Source organism: Lineus longissimus, chromosome 4 (genome assembly GCF_910592395.1).
Source record: "Lineus longissimus chromosome 4, tnLinLong1.2, whole genome shotgun sequence".
NCBI lineage: Eukaryota > Metazoa > Nemertea > Pilidiophora > Heteronemertea > Lineidae > Lineus > Lineus longissimus.
Genome location: NC_088311.1, coordinates 2,789,233 through 2,813,102, shown reverse-complemented (window position 1 = coordinate 2,813,102; position 23,870 = coordinate 2,789,233). Strand labels below are relative to the sequence as shown.

At 39.2% G+C, this 23,870-nt stretch overlaps 2 protein-coding genes across 4 annotated transcripts; one reads left to right on the top strand and one right to left on the bottom strand.

The window, feature by feature from the left end:
• Positions 1-563: 563 nt before the first annotated feature.
• LOC135487107 (protein DEK-like) lies at positions 564-7,784 on the bottom strand. The gene is made up of 12 exons (XM_064770489.1): positions 7,695-7,784; positions 6,576-6,915; positions 6,194-6,343; positions 5,932-6,008; positions 5,543-5,637; positions 5,168-5,307; positions 4,516-4,742; positions 4,072-4,216; positions 3,747-3,820; positions 3,245-3,328; positions 2,886-2,954; positions 564-2,580 (listed from the first exon to the last, which is right to left on the bottom strand). Exons 1-12 carry the CDS (start codon positions 7,734-7,736, stop codon positions 2,569-2,571), a joined length of 1,455 nt encoding a protein of 484 aa, XP_064626559.1. The 5' UTR covers positions 7,737-7,784; the 3' UTR covers positions 564-2,568.
• Positions 7,361-23,753, top strand: LOC135487108 (E3 ubiquitin-protein ligase RNF144A-like). 3 transcript variants are annotated; one of them, XM_064770492.1, is made up of 10 exons: positions 7,361-7,451; positions 8,417-8,477; positions 18,133-18,279; positions 18,731-18,835; positions 19,098-19,158; positions 19,362-19,504; positions 19,885-19,979; positions 20,231-20,378; positions 20,497-20,586; positions 20,922-23,753. In XM_064770492.1, the coding sequence occupies exons 3-10, from the start codon at positions 18,142-18,144 to the stop codon at positions 21,063-21,065; spliced, it is 924 nt and encodes a 307-aa protein (XP_064626562.1). In that variant the 5' UTR covers positions 7,361-7,451; positions 8,417-8,477; positions 18,133-18,141; the 3' UTR covers positions 21,066-23,753. The 3 variants fall into 3 exon arrangements, with proteins under 3 accessions (XP_064626562.1, XP_064626560.1, XP_064626561.1); XM_064770490.1 differs by lacking the exon at positions 7,361-7,451 and adding an exon at positions 7,864-7,953; XM_064770491.1 differs by lacking the exon at positions 7,361-7,451 and adding an exon at positions 8,093-8,208.
• The last annotated feature ends 117 nt before the right edge of the window (positions 23,754-23,870 follow it).

The following is a 23,870-nucleotide window of genomic DNA, read 5'->3' as shown; positions in this document are numbered from 1 at the left end:
CACATGGAACATGTCACTTCTCACTTTACATTCGTGACATGAAGAACAAGTCATTTCCAATGAGCATAGCAGGCTACATGCGATTCACAATGTGGCTCTTCAACCTCTAGTTGTGCCCAAGTCAAACACACTCCTGAAAAGTGACCCGTGAGCAGGAGTGTGAATCCCTATATCAACCTGAAGGGGGTTTACCACATGCTGGCATCAGAGGCGCACCGCAACGTCCAGGGATTTTTTTAGGTCGACTTTGTTGATGTAATAATACTCTGGTAAGTCTGATAATACTCGGAATGGGATGCTCAACACTGACATTGACAACAGTTTTCAATGGAATTTAACTGACTAATCACTAAAATCCTCTATTGCATCCTTATCATTGTCTAAGAACAATGTTCTGCAACTTATATGCTCCCAAATTCTGGGTGTCCTATTCCAAACATATTTTATAGCTTCAATATCTTGAAGTGTTGGCAAATATTTCAAACTGAATGAAATACATCAGTCATCATTTTCACTCGAATGTGTCAGCAGTACTCTCAATACAGACAACACAAACCTGCAAGTTATGTATAAAATATCATTTTATTCTAGATCAATCTCTGTATACAATGGGAGGATAAAAACTATTACATCTTATCGGATGACCTTCATAACTTTTAGACATTAAATTATGCAGAATAATGCATACCTCTAAGTTCAAAAGCAATGATATAATGGTAGCTGCTTCAAAACTCATTGGAATTATGTGAAAAGTCAAAAGTACTATTTACAAAAGAGTCAATCTCTTGTAGGTTCTCGGTTCACTGTGTGTATGACTTACAATGTATTGGATTTCAGCATCATTCATTAGTTTAGCACAGCATGTTCAATCGATTTTAATTTTTAAAACATCATTTCATTCCGCCTTTTGTAAACCTGTCACAAGACACAATATAATTCTCAATAGAATATGCAGCCAAAAGATTCTAAGTTTTCTATTTATATGTCATTTCATCCTTTATAATCCGTATCATTCAAGGTGATGGTCAACTGAAAATGCAAACCAACACTGAACAAAAAGACCATCAAATCCAAGATTTGAAGAAAAAAATTATAATCATCAAGGTTGTTTCCTGATCTGTTAAGCAGCTCAAAATTACTGAACAGGGATTTTTAAAATCAGCAACACACAAAAACTAAGAAAATGAGTATAAACCAAGAAACGGCTAACAACAAATCAAACACCAGTTATCCCATCTAAAATCAGGAAAAGATAAAAAATCTGTTGAATTTACAGCATGACAGCATGGCATCATAAGACAACAACTACTCATAGCTACAATGCAATATGGCCGACTAACCAACACAGTCAGCCGGACGATGAACAACACAAATTATATAGCGTTACATTTCATGTACAATAATAGAAAGCAAAACTGTACACCTTTGGAAATTGGCAGCACTACTGTAAAAGACAACACTACACATTTATGGTAGGGAGTATAAGGACCAAAAAACAGACATGTGATGAAAATTAGGGAAATATGCAACAAAAAAGAGAAGTGGTGACAGTTCAGCCTTTGACAACGGAATCATGATTCTGATAATTCATTCATGAGCAGACAGAGTCCAACCCATTTAAGCTAAATAACATATATTCTATTCAAGTTGAACCTAACTCTCATGATTCATAATGGCAGTGACTGATAACTAAAACACCTTGATTATAATTTTATGACACTTGATAATGATATACATGAATAAATTAAGTTGTAACTGATGAACTTGGGCAGGGATTTAGATGGAATTTCTTTGTGTATCTGTTATACTCCAAAATGAGTAGGAAAATGGGTGATGGTCTACTATCAGGGGAAAGGATTTGGAGAAGGAGTCTTTTACAACCAACTGGCTGAGTCAAGGAAACCAGTATTCAGTGTTGCAATCAAGGGCTAGCAAAGAAAAGTCACCAAAACCCCTGCTAAAGCTACTATACAAAGTACTGCGATAAGGCATGCAAAGACTTTGTCACAAATAACAAAATATTGCCATATTTTAACATGATCATACAATGTATGTTCTAATTCACATCAAGCAACAGAGTTGATAGATATCTGAACATCATTTACATCTCAATTCAAATTGAAATGGTAAAAAAAGGGCATGAACTTCATCCAATATAGATAGAGGGAGGATACGGAAAGTCTGTCGAGCCTCGTTGATGCCAACATTACATGTTAGATTTTAGTGTGAACAAAGAATTTAGTTCTTGGTAATACAAGGCACATACAATTTATTGGTCAAAAGAATTTTTCCAACATCATGGATGAAAAAATATATGGGCTTTCTTCACCAACAGCTTGATAAAATTGAATCAAGTTTAGTACAGAAGCCAATTCATGGAGAATGAAAACATTTACACATGCTGATGAGGAAATGAGAGATGGACATGAAGGGATCACATTTATTTCGGACACTTTTTCAAATCATCTCCAATCCGAGTGAGAAAGCACGTACCGCGAGATCCTTACCATGGCAGAGTTGGTTGAGTTATGTATGTACAAGATCCTTTGAGGTTGTTGCTGGTGTGCTTCAAGAGATCAACTGAAAAAAAAATGAAAACAGATAGGTCATTTTCTATCTTCGTTTATTTCATCAACACTGGCAGAGGAGTAACAGGCTGTTGCATTGCAACATACATGTATCAATCTATCATTAGAATCAGTGTGCATCAGAATCCGATCTCCTTTCATTATGTATCAATTTCGGGAAATTTCATCATCATTTGCACTTTTAACCATAAAAAGAACAGAAACCAGTGAAAAGAATGGCAACCAGTGACTGAACGCTTGCACTTGAATCAATTTGTCTTTTGCACTGCAGTTGGGCACAATAAATCATTCACTCACCTGTTTAACAGTAGATTTGATAAAGTCTTTCCGGTCCGTCAAGTCATAGTCGGGGAATTTCAGGTATACCTTTGAAATCAGGAAGGAAAAGAACCATTAGCCTGAGCGCCAGAATAGGTCTATCACTATTTAGAAAGTCCAGTGCAATGCTTAACTGAGATCCATGCAGTTAATACTGCCAGGTTACAATATTTAAGGCCTGATAGCATCAGAGCCCATGGCCCTCAAAAGTTTTGGAGGCAGGTAGTTTGACCTTGGAGGCTTCAGGCCCATTACTTTCTTTATGTTTGCAGTGAGGTAAATGACACACCCTACCCTGAAGAAAGTCAACTCTGACACAAACAAACAAAATGACTGACCTGTTTGCACACGGTTTTCATTGTCACTTCTTCTAGGTTGGCACCCTCGAGTATGCTTTTCACCAAGTCTCTGATTTCATCATTCTGTAACATCAATCAGGCTATAGGTAGTTTATTTCATAAACACAATAAATTTCTATACGAGTAATATAATACGGAGGAATTACATGTATGACGACGACTAAAATGTTGTGAAGGCAAGTGCATCAGAATACGTGTCATTGCTTTCATTGCAAATCAACTTCGGGAAATTTGATCATCATTTGCACTAAAATGTTGGGAAGGATTGCAGTGGAAGCTGCCTAAGGAGAAAATCTCTTAACTACATTTTAAAATTTTGCCAAAAAGGGAAGACCACCCCTCATCCCATTCTTTTGAATTCAGATTCATGAACCAGGTACTAAGTTCTCTGTTACACATCCTAATTTTGATAGTTATCATGTAATTTAATTCCCACACTGCAACAGAAATGTCAGAGTAATATTATCTAACCGACACATACCGATGGTGGTCCTTTCTTTGATTTTTTCGATAAGGGTTCATCCTCATCTGAGCTTTCATCACCTGAACTTGCAGCTGAAAAAGCAAAGGTGCCGATTGTCAGAGGGTAAGAGTATGCCGAGGTGAAAATGGATGAAACACACATCTGACTTTATCACGATGGACAAACTACATGTATATACTAGACTCTGCACCAAAGAATATTGTTACGATATCCACTGTCAGTGTCAGCTGACAACACCGTCAAAAGCTCACCACATCATGACAAACACAAACACATTTGTTCTACTGTGAAAGAGACAAAGAACCAGAAGTTTGTGATGTACCTTTCTTTTTCTTAGGAGCTGGCTTCTTTTTTTCTTTCTTAGGTTTGTCCTTCTTTTCTTTTTTCTCCTTCTTGGGTTTGGCTGTGGCAGTTTTTGTTGGTTTCTTTTTCTTTGGCGATTCTAACCGTGGCTTTTTCTTTTTTGGCTGAATAAGAAAATGTGTTGAACTGTGGCATTGGTTCAAAAATGTTTGAGACCAGTGATGCTGCCCACACCCCACAACATACATTTGAATTTTGAAAGGTGTCTTTTAAAAATACCTAAAATTATTTTGTATTTTGTCAGAAGCCGGGCATTCCTAGGATCAGCTGTGTCGTTTTCTGGTGCCGCCTGGTTCAGAGCTCGGTGCCCCAACAAGCTTCTTAGTAAAAAAGCCTTGCTTGTATCAATGAAAATGAATACATGCACAGATAATTTGCTTCATAGAAAGCCTTAAAAGTGTACCTTTTCTACATCGGAGTCATCATCGCCGTCTGACAACCCCTCTGAATTCTCTTCCTCCTCATCCTCCCCACTCTCTGCCTTATTGCTATCTCCCGATACATCATCATCATTATCTGCATCCTCGTCATCATCTTCATCATCATCGTCTTCATCATCCCCTTCACCTTCTCCCTTCTTGCTCTTACGTTTTCTTTTTCTACCCTTCCTGGCACCACCTTTTGTTCGTGCTGAAAAATTTGTCATAAACAATTTAAAGTCTATATCCAAAGCCGTGAAATTTTTGTGTTTTTTCTTCTATTTTGTTAGCATCAGAATCCATTTGTTGCTTTCATAGGTTTCAAATTCGGGAAAATGGGTTCATCATCTGCAACAATCACCATCCATATCTCTATGGTGGACAGCTGACCACTGGCTATGGAATAGAACACCATACACCAGTGACCAGTAAAAAGGCAGCTTTTACATAGGCTTTAGCTTTTCTATGGTGACACAATAGTCAAGATCAACAACCACTCGCCAATTTCACTATGAATCAAAACAACAAAATTAAGTGGGACTCCTGATCCAAAGAATTCTATCTGCCCTGTACTGTGTCTGTAGGTTCCTTCAAAATTTCCCTCTTAAAGCTCCTCCCCACCCCCAAATGACATACTTTTCTTTTGCGGTATAGGTTTCCCACTGTCCTTAGGGTTGAGTAAAAACTGCATGCATCGTTCAGCAATTTCTTCCCTGCTGCCAGTCCTCTCTTGATCCAAAATTCCCGCCACCCGTTTTAGTTCTGTCACTTGGAGCCTGCAACAAGAAGACAAATTTCCTGTGATTTTAATCTAAATTTCCACCCGATGAAACTGAAACGCAAGCATAAGTTCCCAAGAATGTGCTTGGCCTTTTGTAAGTCACTTAGCATTCATGACAGAACTTAAAGACATGTCAGATTTAAACTTTAATCCAAGGCAATGAACGTTTCAATCAGATAAAAAAATGAAGACGCACATGCTCTAATTTGCTACCTCTAAGAAATACTCACTTTGCAAGATTACTTTTTTTCTTGTTAAATTCAGGCGAATCTTCTGAGAATGTGAAACCACAGAATTTCCTTAAATTTCTTTTGACCATTGAAACCTAAAAAGAATTAAGAAAGCACCTTCCTATTAAGAGATTAAAGAGTACACGTTTCATATCCAGAATGGAAATAATAGATTACATTGTTCCTTCTCTCATTCATTGCAAAGGTTGCAAAACCAATGCCTGTGAGAAAAGACTTCATTTGCCAGAAGATTATGTTCTTTTACAAAATTTGGCCCAACCCTTTTCTTTCAGAGAAGTCAGATGAGGCAACAGTTTTGTTTTGTATCAACAGTGATAATGCTCTAATATCAAAAGTGTGCCAAATCACAAGCTAACTTGAACACTTACTGTTCCGGGACGTCCATATATTGTTCTGTGTAAAATTTTACAGTCATCTGAGCTGGTTTTTGAGATGAAATGTTCAACTGAAATAAAACAAAACTCGACATCTTGTATATTTTTAACACTAGACTTATCAATTTCAATTTTCAATTTTCAGCAATAGGCAGAGGATGACATAATTTCACAAGTCATGTAAAGAGATTCCTTCTATAAATAGTACAGGGTCTGCTTTGAATGAAGATCAAAGAAATGGTTGCTCATGGCCTACCTCTTGGAATATCACCAAGTTTCATTCCTGAGCCTTCGGGTACTTCTAATTTTTTGTCTGTAGGAGTGAAGGTACCGGACATGGAAAGGCGTTCAGTTTTTTTTCTCTCTCTCTTTCCCGATACCTCTACAGGTCGTTCCAATAAACCCACTGCAAAAGAAGTTGAGAGTACGGATGTTTTGTATGTACCTAGAAATGTGAATTCTAGTTAACATTTGTGATGAACATCATGTGATTAGCTGAAAAATGCATACAGTGTAGGTCTAAAAAAATTTATCATGGCCACTCATTGATTCAAAGGAAATGAATTTCAATGTTAACCAACAAAAACGTGAGGGATGTTCAAAATAAGTTCCATTTTATCTCTTAAAGCAAGACTCACATGGCGGCTCCTCATCACTGCTGCTCTCTTTGTCCTCCTCAGCATCATCACCATGTGCTTCCTCCTTCTTTGTCGGCGTTGCTTTTACAGGGGTTGACACTTCCTCTTTAGCAGGCTGCTCTACTTCCATTGGAGCCTCTTTAATTTCCTCCTCAGCACCATTTTTTGATTCTTCTTTTTTGACATGTTTAGAATCCTCTTTTTCGACAAGTTTAGATTCTTCTTTTTCTGCTTGTTTTGAGTCCTCCTTTTTTGGCTTCACAACTCCATCAACAGAATGACTTTCACCGTTTCCAGTAGGTTTTTCTTCAGGCGTGACTACAGGAGGTGCAGGTTTATCCTGAAGCAAAAAAACATCCTCATTAGAATGGCAGCATGATAGAATATAGAATGTGGGGGACACTGGCACTGCTAGCCAAGGACTGCATGGTTGCATACCACATGTTTTTTCGTTTGTTATGGTATAGGCCAATTTTTAACCATTAGGTTTGTTTTGCCTGCACAACCACCTCCTGTCCTGAAGAAATGAAGTAAAGCAAGTTAAAACGTCCATTGTCAGGGGGATCGTGAAGGAATGTGATATGCTTTGAGTTTTGGTGAGACGCAAAAAAATAAGTGTACAATACTCGACTCATGCAATACAGGTTAGTGTTATCCCTTTAAAAACAAAGTGTGTTGTGTAAAAGAATTTTAACAGCCAAGTTGACAGCTGCCAACCGAATCAAAACAAATGCACGTGGAAATTACTCCACCTATCGACATTTACACAAATCAGCAACAGCCATGTTTTTGAGAACGCGAACGGCAGATCGGAGGGTTTTTGAGGGGTCTTGTCAGCATATACGAGCATCATACGTCACATCAAAGACATACAAGGTGCGATCCGTTATACATAGATACCATAATATGAAACAAAAGGGGACTCACATGTTCAGTTGTTGAAAAATAGGGTGAAAGAAATGACGAAATCTCCTAAAATCTCCAAAAATAACATCGTCCACGTGTGGACTGAAAGCAACATCACTCGAAATCTACCACATTCAGGGCCGTAATCTTTGTGCGATATTTAGTTCGGACACCATAGATTATTGTAAAACTGTTTTAAAGAGTCAAATATACCTCATTTCCTGGTAAAGCTGGTCTACTTTCCGTATCGGACATCGTCGATTCCCTTCAAAACACCAGCGAAGATCGGCGCGGGAATGAAATAGCCAATCAGAATTGAGCTACTATTTGGCGTAAGGCAATGGCACTGTTTCTCACGGGCAATCCGATTGGGCAAAAATATTTTAAGGCTTGTTTACTATTTTTTGCTGTTTTTGTCAGATATTTCCGGTTTACCAATCAATCAATTGTTGGGCAAAAGTTTTCATACAAGGTGATGTTTTAATAAGTAGTGAGGCAGTTACTGAACGCACAAGAAAACTAAGCTGTCCCTTCTTATTAGATGATCAGCCGCTCACGACTAACTGTTCAATGACAATGTCATGTGTGTACTAACTCAGTACTGTATGTAATTGTTATGTAGGCTAGTGTACATCGGGCATGATGCTGTAGTGTAGGCTAGCGAGGCCTACATCAGTACATGATGTAGTGTGGATCAACTTGATCATCTGTATGACAGTGTGTCGGTGTGAGTGTTTCAACTGATTGTACTATGTCATTGTCATGGCGGATAGGCCTAAATGAATGCATGACTGACATGATAATTGATTACATCATTCATTAATTGTAGGGTAATTGTATGGTTTAAACCATACCACCATTACCATCATACTGTGTGTAGTGTTTACACAGTAAGGCATTATTTCTCAAAAACACATTGCCATTTCTATTTTCAGATTGAAGTTTCACCTTGATGATTTAACATGGTCAGGTGAAAGCTGCAAAGTGAAACTGAGAGTAAGTCAGTTTGGAGGTTGGAGTTTTGAAGAAGCTATGTATGTAGTAAACGGCACTGTAACTCATATTTGCCGACCCTTGGATGAATTCCTTGGCGATACCTACATAATGTTTGCTGAGGAGCGCAACCTTCTTTGAGGGGGGTAATAGACGACAACTCACAACATGTTAAAATACCTCTTGCATTCATGTTCTGATGCAGTGAAGTGTTGGTAGTTGTGATAATGTGACAGTGAGTGCGCTTTAAAGGGGATGCACAATGTCAGTCTGATGTACTGTCACTTGCTTTGACCAGTTTACATGAACGACTGTGTCAGCTATAGTCGCTTGTCTGGTGTGGACTGCAGGCAGGAGCTAATGGTCTAGTGTTGTATTTGCACAGGTTACAAACGTAATAAGTCCTGAATTTGCCTTCTAACGTCCGGATCCTTTATTCTAACACTGCTTCACAAAATTATACACACCAAAGTCATAATTGATAAAATAGTTCGTCGGGATGACGATTCGTGCACGTGATTATAAAATACTCGTAAAATACTCGGGAGACTGGAATAACTCTCTATCGCTCTCTTCTCTCTTTCTCTCTCTCTCTCTCTCTGCCGAGAGCGTGCGGACAGCTGTTTTGTATTCACGCGCAGCTTTGTCTGCACCAATCAGGGGGCAACGTTGATGCGTCTCCATCCAATGAGGAGCCGCATCAATGCTGACGTAATTGATCACGCTGGGGAGAATGGAGGATTAAAAGTAGACCGTGGGAATTTTCACAGGTATCTTATCTGATACCCAATTCCAATAATCTCGCACACTTAATTCCAAGAATTACACATTACAGTGCTACTCATAAGAAAGGTTTTACAATTACTATACAACATCCCGCGGAACTGGTAAAATATTTTACGAAGTTAAAATATTTTTTTTTTTTAAAAACAATTAGAGGAATATGACTTTGGCTTAACACATAGTATTGTTGAATGGGGTACAATCAATGATAATAAGGCTTTAAACGAGGTGTTCATGCAGCGAATGAACTTAAATTACATCATATGGTTCGGGGTTCCCAACAGTGTTCAGCCAGCGGCCGAACTTAGTTACAATATATGTATTTTGTTCCACTTACTAATGAATGACCACTTCATTCATGACAAAGTATGAGCATAAGGTTACAATATAATTATACATTGAATCATTAATCTCATGCTAAACAGCATGTTAAAATATGCAATGATACAATGAAGTTTCAAAACCTTTGCTGGGAATATTGCGAAACTGACTGGACCGGTCGACAAGGCATCTGAAAACTGTGGAAAATAAAGTTTAACTCGAAGAACTTCTGGATGACACGCGTATTTACAAAACCTCAACGAAAAAAAATGTTGTTGTCACAAAAGTATCCAAATTGCTTAAATCATACACTATTGTGTGAGCTGTCTCGAAACAGCAATTGCCACAAGCACTGCTTGGAGACAGAAACCCATCACGAAAATAAATCAGTCCCAAGACTGATGAGAGTTGGCTTTGCTAACATGTAGCCGTACAAACATCCAATAAAATAGAGTATTGATAATAAAATACTCAAACTGGAAAACTGTTCAATAGACAGATTACTGTTGCACAAAACTTCATTGAAGACAAGTAGAAAAAAATATCACATCTATAGCTAATAGATGTTTCTACAATTATCCAACTAACAACTCACTAGCTTTTATAAAAATAGCAATGAGGGTGAAATAATTATTCTCGTAAAGATTTGTTTTGATAAGCAATATAGCAACGTCTTGTTGTAAACACCAAATGACATCATTACCATAACAACGACAACAAGAAACCACTTGAGATGTTTTAAATACAAACCATATTCTCAATAAATTGTCGTCTAATCACTTTTCTCTTGGCTTTTCGCCAAAATATGTGACTTATCATGAATGGTCTTATCTTTGAACATTTTTAACGGGTTGGGACACCCTGTACATCTTATATCCTTGGCACTTAACACAAACTGGACAATGCTGACAACATGTGGTTCAAATTGAGGTGACCACCAATAGCTAAACTGTTTCTGCCCAAAAGGCACAGAGAGCAAGAGTTCTAGGCATCCATTTTTGAAACGCGCCCGTTTCAAAGTGGTGTAATCAAACTCTGAGGGAGATTGCCAAGTGAGCCGAGACAAATCATCCTGTTGCTTAGTGGACAACACAGAGGGAGCAATCATGCCATGGTTACCCTCGGCATGAGACAAATGAATATTGAAATCACAAAGTTCAGCCTGTGAGGCATAGATGTCGCCTCTATAGGTGGTGGATTCATGAGCGGAACCTGTCTCATCAGTGAAATCCAAAGCATAAGCAGCATGCACAGCTTTCTCATCCTGTGCCTTGTCTGCCTTATGAAGCAAGTTTTGCAACTGCTGGAGATGGGCTACATTTTTCTGACCTGTGGCCCTCAAAAATGCTGGTTTCAACCTTGCAAAATTGAAGATATCAGGAATGATGTTTCCCTTCAAATCTGCTATAATATAGTGTGTCCTATCCAAAACCTGGTGTATAACAAATGGGCCAACCCAAAGAGTCTTAAACTTTCTTGTGTTGGCCGTCATCCCTGTAGTGTTGGGTTTATGTAGATAAACCAACTGACCTTCAGCATAGATGGGAGATTTCTGAAGTTTGTTAGCAATCTTGGCATTTTGAGACAGTTGCTGGTGCTCTTGGAGCTGCAGCATACATTTGGACACATTCTGAAATTTCTGTCGCAGATGTTGGACATACTCAGCATGTGACCGTGAGAGACCTAGACATGGTTTGAAATTCAAAGTGGACAAATCAGCTGGTTCACGCAAGAAGAGCAAATAGAAAGGAGAGTAACCTCCCAAGTGAGCACTTGAAAATGAATTGTATGTGTACACTGCTGTGGACACGAATTGAGTCCAAGAAACACCATACTCAAGGAGATTTGCTTTGATGAGGTCGGCAATGGATTTGATTTGCCGTTCAGCCATAAGACTACCATGGTTTTCTACAGAGACAAGCTTCTGTTGAATGCCAAGTGTCGCACACAGTAATTCAACAAGATGACCGGTGAGAGATGCTGCTGCATCTGACACAATTACAGATGGGACGCCAAACAGAGTAATCACCTTCTGGAGAAGGGCTTCACAAACAGTGGGGGCGTCAATTGTCTTTAGCGGGACGGCCACAACAAACCTGGTCATGGCACATGTCACGACTAGCATATGACGGTAACCTGATGGAGATGTGGGCATGGATTTGAAATCCATACTAATGGTCTGGAATGGTTCAAAACTGGCTGGAATGCGTTCATGAAATGTCCGCATAGTATCAGACTTTCCCTTAAGTTGTTGACACCTATCACATGATTGAATATACGAGACAATGCGTTGGAACATAGATGGAAAATAGAAATTTTTCCTAATGGTAAGATAAGTTCTGGTACATCCTCCGTGTCCCAGAAGCAAACCTGAGCCATGATGTTGGCCTATGATGGTATCTATATACTTTTCCGGAACTGCTAATTGAAAACAGAAATTCTCAGAATTGGTGGGAAAGAAAATCCTGAACAGAATGCCATTGAAAGTCAGATACTGCTCAGATTTGATGCTAACGACCCTAGCAGCTTTCTTATCTGCTGGCAAGATATCATGGACTAAGTAATCATAGATGGGTTTAAAATACGGAGATGTCTGTTGTGCGGTACTAAGCTGTTGTGCCTCAATAGGGAGATTGTAATCCCGAATCACCTTGCGTCTGATGATCTTCAATACCTTATTCAGAGATGCCTGATCAGGGACATGCTTGGTATGCATGCTATCAATCCTTGGAACCAATGGTGTGGGTCTAACCAGGAGATCTAAAATATCATCTGAATACTCTTCAACGACAGAAGATGGAGGAAGAGCGGAATCAATGAGCCTAGGTTCATCAGCAACCTTGGTTGATGATTGAGATTTGTCATTCTGTTGGAGAACAAATGGAATCACTGACACTGGTGGTGCCACTGTTGATGTAACAATGGGCACACGTGGAGCTTTTGGAAGTATAGATACTGGTGGCGCATTGTTTTGAATGCCATTAACAAGAGGAGTGTGTGTAGGTGCAACAGACACTGTCTGCTGACAAGGAACATGTGTTCGTGGTTTGGGAATGGGTTTTGGCCTATGCAGAAGAGGCACAGGAATGTTCATTTTCTTTGCATATGACCTGGTAACAATCTTTTCAGGAAGTGGCAGTGTATAAAATGCATGTTCCTGAACAGGGGTTGAAAGAGACTCTAATTCATAAATAACAGGTGATTGTGCCTGGAACGCGATTGGCATAATCCTATCTAACTCAGTATCATCATCTAGAGGAGCACGTGACAAGAAATCAGCTAACACAAGCTCTTTGCCTGGCAGGTACGACAACTGAAAACTATAGGGAGACAGTCGCTCAAGCAGCTTTTGCAACCTAGTGGTCGGTGGCTGCTTCTTTGACTTTACAATCTGAACCAAAGAAGAATGATCAACAAAAGCCTGGAAAGTCCTGTCTTGTAACAAATACTGAAAAGCTGTTACATTGATGAGGAGTCCAAGTAATTCAAGCTCACTAACAGAATAGTTCTTTGCCGCCTTTGGCAAGCGCTTGGAATAGTATGCGATGATGCGTTCTTGCCCATCAGAGTATTGAGCAAGATATGAACCTGTAGCAATACGTGAAGTATCACTATACAATCTGAATTCACCTCTAGTAGTGGGTGCATTCAAGACAGGTGGCTTGATGAGCAAGTCTTTGATAGTATGAAAAGCTATCTCATGATGGGGTTGCCAATGGAAATGCTTAGATTTGCGTGTGAGCTCATGTAAAGGTGTAAGCAATTCCTGCAATCTAGGTAAATATTGACTCAAATATGACACAGCACCGACAAACCTTCGGACCGCTTTCTGACATGTAGGGGTCTTCATATTCCTAATAGACAAACACTTGTCATTCATAGCCGAAATTTGAACAAAACCATCAGGAGAAATGGACAGAACATGACCCAAGTAAACAACTCTAGTCTGAAACAAGCGACATTTCTTAGGAGAAATCTTCAAGCCATTGGCAATCAAAGCCTGGAAAATTTGTTGCAGATGTACAGTATGCTCTTTCTTATCTTTACTGAAGATGAGAATGTCATCATGTACTGCACAGCAAAAGAGATTAGAGTTGGGAATATTAGAAAGGATATCATTGATTTTCTGAGAGAAAATGGACGGAGAAATGGACAAACCCATTGGAAGTCTACGATAGTAAAAAGTTCGACCACCGTTGTAGGCAGATATGCCGGTGTAGGCCTGTGCCCTACGAGACAAAGGTAGACAATGAAAAGCACTTTTCAAATCTATGACACTCAAGACTTTACAATTTGACTGACCGATTCTAGCTAAGATGGTTTTCAAAGGAGTGAAATCTTGATTTGCACAATGAACTCGACTATTTAAAAACCGAAAATCTGTTACAACGCGCTTCTCAGTAGAATCCTTCTTCTTGACAAGCAAAATTGGACTGGAATATGATGTATGTCCTTGATGCAAAATGCCCAACTTGACTAATTTATCAAGTTCCTTATCAATGAGAGGTTTGTTTTCCTCAGCGACCGGATATGGTCGGATATAGAAAGGGGTTTCATCCTTGAGATGGATGTCCACCTCAAAATTGGGACAAGTCCCAACCTCACCTCGAAGACTAAATGCTGGAGCATGGTTTTCCAAAATATCATACACACTGGCCTGTTCTGGCGTAGACAGAATACTATGGTCTAATTTAACATCTCGCCTTAAAATGTCCCTAGCTGACAAATGCGAGTCTTGATCATCAACAGGTGGTTGTGACGGAGCACAGGGTTGATTTTGCTTGAGGCAGCTTGGAGACAAACTTTGAGTGACATGAATAAAATCATCCAAGTTGGTGAAGACAATAGGCTTGTCAGACCGAATATTGACGGGTTTACGAGAATGGTTATAAATACGAATAGGAGCTAAACCGTGTTTCAATTTGACCATCATGGTTGAAGGACAAAACCTAGACAAATGAGACGATGAATTCAATATGAGTGCCGAGTTTTTCATGTGATGGGGCAATTTGCCTTTAACATGAATGACCCTAACCTGACCTGGTCTAATGACAGTATTGACAGTAGGACGTAACCAAGCCTTCTTTGACCTGACCTTGAACGAATTTGTAATGAAATCCAAAGAACCTTTGAGTTCCTTCATGGTAGATGTACCCAAAAGAATATCAGGACCAATGAAATTTTCAGCTATGACACAGTATACATTGAAATGGTTCCCTTGAATAGTAAGTTTAGGCTTAATGGCCTGTTTTGCAAACAAAAATTCTCCATTACCAATACGAAATTTGATTGGTTTAATATCAACCTTGGGCAATTTGGACAAATAGGGGGAGTCCCTTACAGTTTCCAAACCAATCAGAGTCTCAGTGGCTCCTGAATCAAATAAAATGACCAAACCTTGGCCTGTGGGTAAATAACCTTTGGCATAATTCCTAGAAGTGAGCTGAATGTCAGCAGAGGATTCACCAAGATATTCAGAATGTGGATTATACGATGAAGACAAATGATCACTAGAATGTTGATCACCAGAATGCTGAGCAGAAAATAGAGTCGGAGAGGCATCTAAGTGGCAGTTAGTGCTTCTCCTATCTAAAAATTTTGCTGTTGTGGTCCAGAGTACTGATCAAACCTAGACCTGTTATCTGGCTTATAGGATTGGAACGGGTAGGGTTGAGGACATCGAGTGTCCTGACGAAACTGTTGACCATTATCTGATGGCTGATAATGGGACGGAGAAAAGGGTGGCGCTGGAGGCCTTACGGGCATGAAAGTAGGGTTCATCCCACGACTGACCATGTTCTGGTAAGTATAACAGTTTCTCCACACATGATTGGGTTTGTGGCAGAAATAACAGACAATGTTGGAGGTGGCACGACGGGGAGAGTTACCAGAACGAGAAATACCATAGGAACCCTGAGAACGACGACTGTCCCTACATGGGGATCTACTGGATACACGATGACTATAACGATAACGGTCTCTAGCCGGACTACGACTAGGACGTCTAGACTGATGACTCACAGGAGATGGCGAACTTGAACGGTAGTTCGAGCTATATGTACGAGCACCAGTATCAGAGTTGGACTGTGGTTGACTAAAATGAACCTGAGGTTGAGTCCTGACCTCTATAGACAAATCTTGCACTTCTGTGCGAAGAGCAGCAAGTTGCTCAGTGAGCCTGTCAACTGCGCAAGCACTACTGTTAGTGGATGCACTAGCAGTGGCCACATGGACCTGATCAGTGATAAATGATACCTGCTTATTAGCAGTAGTTGGCCTGTCTGGCTCAGAAAAATCTAAATATTGTTGAGCACGTTCAACGAGAACTGCCACGTCTGCATCTGCAGGGGCAGCCATGATGACTGCTGCCTGACAATTGGTAGGCAAAACCTGTAAGAATTTGTCTCGAACCTGGACCTCATTATAATGAATACGCTGGGCTGCTAAGCGTATCTTATTGAGAGTCATTTCGGCTGAATCGCCTGGGGTATGGGAAAGAGAATGAAAATGCTTGACATTGGCAAAATTTGAATGGGTTGGACTGAACCGCTGCATAAACTGTGCTCTGAGATTAGCGATAGTGGGGAAAACTTTTCCCTCTGCCCACAGACGTGCTTTGCCACGAAGTCTAGCCTTGAACAATGTTATGATATGAATCATCTCTGCAGCATTTGCTGGCTCGTGGAGATTGTGGAAGTGAAGGTAGTCCATAAACGATAAGATATGTGCATGACAAATGTCATGGTCGATCACTTCACCATCAAACAAAGGAGGTAGAAAATCGGTGCCCCTGAAAGCAGGTGGTGCTGGATCTGCTGGCCCTTCCATTATTACTGTAAAGGGGTAAAAGTTAGTTATGAAGGAATAAAAAGTCAGGTATTTGGGAAGCAAAAGTTAATTTCTTCTGAAAAGGAAATGCAACATTAAAGGTTGGGTTGGTCTGTTGTCTATCTTGCTGTAACAGGGCAAAGCTAAACAAAGTTCATATTATAGATATACAGTTGTCAAAATCCTCGGGGTCCGGTTCCAGTCAGTTTGCAATAACGAGTGAAAATTTAAGATTAAATGCATTAAATGCTATGAATCGACTGATATTGCAAAGTATTGTACTATACTCTGCCAAAATTGAAATGATGCACAAAAATATTGTCCTATTACTAATTAGTTTATAAAATGTCTTTCAAAACAGTTAATATAAATGACTATCAAAAAGTTTACAAATGTCTCTCAAAAGTTTATAAAATGTCTTTCAAAAAGTTGATAAAATGTCTCTTTTAAAACTGCAACGCTGGATCAGCTGGAGCCTGGAACGGTATCGGATCTCGAGTAGACATCAGGGCGAATTGAAGAGTATTCTGGCTGCTGGGCACATCATCCCGTGAACGTTATAGCACATGTCATGATGTAGAAGTTGAATAGTTCGGTACACACAGAGATAGACGTGTACTATGCGTACTGACGAAGACGGTGTCCGTCAATCGATTAAAAAATGCTGCGCTCACACTCACAGTGATTCATGGCGATCACAGTGATTTATAACGAAAGTGACGATATATAAATATAATGAAATTCGCACTTACGTCACGAACAGTTTAGAAAAAAATTCACGATTTTATAAATATTATATTGACAAACGAACGTCACTATTCTGCCTCCCGATGAAATGAGCGAGTTAGAAATCACGTAGGTGTACACGTAATGTACATAATGGACTGCAGTAGCACTAGCACGTGGCGTGAAAAACGGAGTCCTCGGTTAATAGAATCTGCTCCAAGACTGAAACGCATCCGGACTCACTGTCACGAATTGAAGGTCCTGGGAAGGTCGCCATGTTGTATTTGCACAGGTTACAAACGTAATAAGTCCTGAATTTGCCTTCTAACGTCCGGATCCTTTATTCTAACACTGCTTCACAAAATTATACACACCAAAGTCATAATTGATAAAATAGTTCGTCGGGATGACGATTCGTGCACGTGATTATAAAATACTCGTAAAATACTCGGGAGACTGGAATAACTCTCTATCGCTCTCTTCTCTCTTTCTCTCTCTCTCTCTCTCTGCCGAGAGCGTGCGGACAGCTGTTTTGTATTCACGCGCAGCTTTGTCTGCACCAATCAGGGGGCAACGTTGATGCGTCTCCATCCAATGAGGAGCCGCATCAATGCTGACGTAATTGATCACGCTGGGGAGAATGGAGGATTAAAAGTAGACCGTGGGAATTTTCACAGGTATCTTATCTGATACCCAATTCCAATAATCTCGCACACTTAATTCCAAGAATTACACATTACAGTGCTACTCATAAGAAAGGTTTTACAATTACTATACAACACTAGTTGGTGGTCTCAGTGTGACTTAGTAGATGCACAGTTCAGCCAATCGGACTCCAATAATTTCTCATGAATTTTTTCCTTGCACAATTGTTAATTAATAGTGGTGGTGAGTACAGACGGCTGTCGGTGACTTCAGGTTACTAAATCTGGCCGACCTGCCTATGGTCCCCCTTTAAAATGCCTAAAAAGTGACCCGATTCCTTTTCTTACTCCTTCAGCCTTGCATAATGGCAGTATATTCTGCCAGTAAGAACAGTGTTGATCTTGCGATCGACCCGCTCATCACCTGTCGCCTATGTCTTGCCGAATGTGCATTAATTGACATGTACGAGTTGATCGACTGCCGGTGCCTTTATTGTAGATCAGTAAGTAAGAAAAACTTTTACATTGTCACTTAAATCGGCAGACTGGGTAGTTGGTCAGTACTAACATTATACATCAAGTAAGTATGTGAATCTGGAAAGTGGACATTTTAACTTAAGGCAAAAGTCAGAAGTTGAGGTTAATGTTCCTGTGGTAACCCTGCTGATGGGGTATTAAGTTACTGTCTCAGTATTCCGGTTGTTCGTGACCAAGTAAAGAAATTCTATGTTTTGATGGTTTTGCTGACTACAAGCCATGTACGACAGGATTGCCCACTGCACGTGGTCCTCATACAAGAAATTGGGCAAATGTCGAGGATAACTAAATTGAAGTCACCAAATTATTACTTTACATCTCTTTACTCGGAAGTTTTTTGTACCAAAGACAATTTTCATGTTTTTCTGTTATGAATCATTACCGGTATGTTTTTGTCTGTTTTCTTTTCATGATCAGTGTATGACCCAGTATCTGACCATCCTCATTTCTGAGGGAAACATAATGTCCATCACATGTCCAGATGCTCATTGTAAGAAGCAGGGCCAGTTGGAGGCAGCTGAGGTAACCTGAATTTTAAGACTACGATAGATCTTGAAGAGTTGGATGTCATTTGTTATTGCCACAACCAGTCTGTCATAACATTGAAACCATCATTGCATTCTAGTGGTAAATCAAACGCATCAAGAATGATACCATTGTCTGGAAATCCAGTTTGTTGTAATCCACGTGAGTCCAAAGGATAATGAGCAAAGGGAGACAGACTGAAGCCAAACAGGTCAAGCGTAACAAAACTTTTAGCTACAGAAAATGTTTTATTTTTTAGATCCAGCGTCTGATAGAACCACACATTTATGAAAAATACTGTCGGCTAAAGTATCAAAGAGGTAAGATCTATTTGTGCTCACTGTATGCTGTATATCACTCCCTGGCAACTTGACACCAAGTTTCTAAGTCAAGTCATTTCTAGTCTAGTCATTACTTGTCAAGGTTTTATGGTAAATGATAAGGATTGTAGATGCAATGTCTCCCTCTTGGAAAGTGTTTTGGATTTTAAGGGTTTGAGTTTTCATTTTTTTGTGGTTTTCAGAGGTGGAGAATGATCCGTGTCGGACTTGGTGTCCTGAAGCAGGATGTGAGACTGTTTGCCATGTCTGTCCAGTTCCTGCCAGCTCCAGTGGTGCCTCGGGGGAAGCACCGCCTATCATATCTAAACCTGTCCATTGTCCAACAGTAAGTATCATTTCTGCATTAATTAATGGCATTCTGACACTCTGATTGTTGGATTTGAATGACCAGAGCATTGGCTGGGTCATGTTCAGAAAGTGAGAAAAAGGGCATCCGTGACAACCCAGATCACGAAGTGATAGATTTTTCCATCACCTAAGTTACACTGATGCTGACCGGTGATCTTATAATGAAATAATCACTCTCATTTAGTTTAGATTGTAAGTAGAAAAAGTTAATAAAATGTTGTGCAGGTATGAGGGGTTTATGTGGGTAACATGTTGGTAGCATGGGCTTAAATTACAATCTCTATTGACCTTCCGTAGTAAAACCCACATTTATTGCCAATTCTCTAGATCTAAAAAGTTTAAGTTAACTGTTTTCAGTGTGGTCTTATGTTCTGCTCAATCTGCAAATCAAAGTGGCATGCTGGACAAACCTGTGATGAACATATCCACAGTGGTGCCGCAGATGATCATGGGTAAGGGAAACCTATTTATGGTTAAAAAGATCTATAGTAGTAATCTCAAGAGATTTAAGAACTAGCTAATTCATTGTGTTCTTTTTTCTAAGAACTGTTGACCGCGATATGATCATAAACTTAAAGCTTTGCTTATTTTAGCAAAGGTTAATCTTCGCGTTTGCCTCCCAAATCTGAAAAACCATGAAAATAGAATGGTCTTGAACAGTACAACGTTGACCGTATTTGAACTGTGTTGCTTGCTTTTCCAGTGGTATACCGTTCAACACGAATGATGACTCGGAGATCAAGCGATGTCCACTGTGCCATGTTCCGATTGAGAGAACAGACGGATGTGCACAGATGATGTGTAAACGATGTAAACATGTCTTCTGCTGGTACTGCCTTGCCTCTTTAGATGTAAGTAGGTCACGTTGTACTGATAGTGAATTCAAATAGGGCTGTTGATTCGAATAACCCAAATAACCTGTGATGATTTGTTTGTTGTGTCTAAATACATGTATCCCCTTTTTTGCAGGATGACTTTCTGCTGCGACACTATGATAAAGGACCATGTAAAAACAAATTAGGACACTCTCGAGCGTCTGTGATATGGCACAGGACACAGGTAAGACCACTGCACTATGATGCTTGTGATACGTCTTGATATTTTTTCCTTGATCAGTAAAACTCAAGACAGTATAGGATTTTGAAAAGTTCCCCCCTTTCAAATGTGGCCACATTAGATCTTATTGATGTTTGGCGTAAGGTGTGACAAGGGATAGACAATCAGTGTACAGGAAAAGTCGATTGATGGTTTGGTGCCAAGAGTAGACTTGATGGCTGTTGAGTGCAAGGGTCAGGACAAATCCACAGCACTAAATACATATTTCCCAGATGAACGTAGGAAATGTTGCATGAAATATTCCTCTGAAATAATAGAAATTTATGTGCTGATTTCAGGTCGTTGGAATATTTGCTGGGTTCGGTGTCCTGCTGCTTGTGGCGTCTCCGTTCCTGCTGCTGGCGGCGCCATGCATCCTCTGCTGTAAGTGTAAGTGGAGCAAGTGCTGTGATGATGAAGATGGCGATGCGACAACGTCGTGACAAATTTCAAAATTAGTGCAATTTCGTGTTGGATATTTGCTCGCTTGAAAGTAAGAATGGACCAAGTACAAGGAAGTTATCCTGTGAAGGAAATCTAAAACTGATATCCAAATGTGACAAAATTCGACACGTACTGAGCATGTCTGGTTATTTCAGCGCAAGGAGCCTCATCATTAACAAAGTTGACATCCTGACGCTGTCGCGGTGACATTTTCTCGTGTGTGGATAGAATGAGAGAGACTTGAGATCATCCTAATGTCAATATGACATTATTTGACATTTTGCTGTGTTGATGGATCTATTCCGGTACATTTAGGTGCTGTGTGCTGTAAAACTGCATCAGACCATGCAAAATTTTGTTTGTATTTTATGGCTAAGTTCAAACTGAACATCAGGAACAAAATTTCCAGGGATATTTTGTACCTTTCTTGAAAGTGTTTTGTGTCCATTTATTGAAATATTGAGAAAATGTGTTGCCCTTTTCTTTGTCCATGTTCTGTTGTTGCATTGATGAGGCTTACTCAATCTTGTTCAAAAATCTCTTTATGCTTTTGCCAGGAATTTCCCACATTGTATTCTCAAGTGTTGCATGTAAAGCATCGGTTTATATAAAGAAACTGCTTGACGCTACCTTACAGTTGGATGTTTTGGGGAAAATATTTCAGTTATCATGCTCTTGAATAATGATTTAAAGACAGAGTTTTTACAATGTAGCCTAAAGTTGACAAAATCTGAACAGAAATCTGAAGTGGTGCTTATTGTAGGTAAAATTTACTAGGTGGTAGGCACAGATTTATTTACAATGTAAAAATACTAAGGATTTAACTAAATTGTTCATATTTCATGTCAAATCAAAACATTATGTTGCAAGGCCATGGGGAACCTATAGAGGTTTTTAGTCGTATATTTCTTTACAAAATTTTAATGGTCTTTCCATTACTATCAACACTTTCTATTTTCATAGTGTATTTCTGTATACATGTATGGGGACACGTTTGTGGAAGAGGGTGCCACTCTAACATTCCTATTTTAAATTGTTTTGAAAGAGTTTTTAAAGTTTACTCTTAAGAAGTGCTGAATTACTGGCAGAAGCACACTATGCTTTGTGTTTTGTGTACCATACTTTCAGGGATTTTTCCTTGAATCATTAGCACAGAGAACAGTTGATATTCACTTGTTACGAACAAATTTGCCTCTGTCCTGGCACAAAGAAATGGAGGAATAATTGCATACACAATATGTACATTGAGATTGTTAGTTTACCTCTCAAATCAAAAGTTAACAACCAGGTGGTGTACATCGGTTATGTCACGCTGGTTTTTGAAGTCACGGCAGCACAACCTATCTGTAAATTTTTTACACACAGAATTTCTTTCTTCCTTCAGGAGACATAGACATGAAATTCTGGCTTATGGAATATTTTTATATTTACAATGTTTAGTACACTTGAAAGTGTGTTGCAAATCTAGTCATATGTTGAATATACCCTTATTTCACCAAAATAAGACCAATGATTGATTGCATCATTTGTGTAATGTCTAGTTTTGAATTGAATATTCAGACCTGGTCTTAGATTGGTGAAACTAGAGTAGTCCAAAGGGTAACGGGCTGCATAAGTCCTTTGGTGCTGGGTTTTTAATGCTTGGAAATAATTTTACGTTTCATAAACCCAGACTGATAGGAATGTAGAGTAAACGATGAACACGCTTTTAGAAAAAATTAATATAAATTTTAAGTTTAATTAATATCATAAAAACTGGGATTTTCTTTTAAATAAGCTTGATGTTTATTTCAGAATGATTTGTGTGATCCTTTTTCATGTTGTGTTCAGAGACACTGTATTTTAGTCTATTCGTGCCTCTTCAGTATTACATGTAATGTTTTGTTATACTTTGCCGTAATTATCTGTTTGTTCAATGTATTTGTTCATTATTTATCTCAGTTTAGACAATTTGTTGTCAGATGTGGGTTCGTTGGGCTATGCTAGCATGGTTCAACTGTATATTTCAATAACAGAAACACTGTAATCTTGTGGCGTTGTTTTTCCTTGATGATTAATACATGTATTGCTCTATCAATCAATTGGTTTAGGGTAAAAAAGCACTGTATAAAAGTCATGTTACTTGACATTCTTCTGGAAACCAAGAAAATGATGTTCATTCTTGATATAACTTTGCGTTTGTCCTCTATGCGGAGCTGTCTTCCATTAGCATGTGGATCAGATGTGCAGCTTATTGTTCTCTGAAGTAACAGCTTGATGTGTGGTCATGTCATGCTAAATTGACCAAAGCCAGCTTCGTCAGGCATTCTTGTCTTGCTTGTGGCACAATCCAGCTGCAGATCTGCCATTTTGTTATCACCAAGGAGATGAAGCAAGATATTTGGCAACGTGTCAGCTTTGATTTTGGAAAAGTCGTTACCACAGCTTCTTTATGTCTGTTGTTTCAGGAAAAAGTAGATGTACAGATGTATGCAAGTACCGTACATATACATTCAGCTAAAGAAAAGGTTCAAAAAATGTAGGTCCTACATTGTATTTCATTATCACAATCCTTCCGAATTTAAGTTTGCAACTTTTTGGTGATTTACCACTGCTTTTGTAGCCTTCATGCATGCAAATCTAAACTGCCAGGTTTCAGGCAGCTTTTGTAAAAGGATGTAGTACAATAAATGACACCTTGATGATTATTTTGTGTTGACATGGTCTTTTCTTATAGCAGCCATGTACTGATATGCTCCAACAGTGCAATATGAAAACTGCCCGAGAAGGATTTCTGAGGTGATCATTTTGTGAGGAGTCCTTTG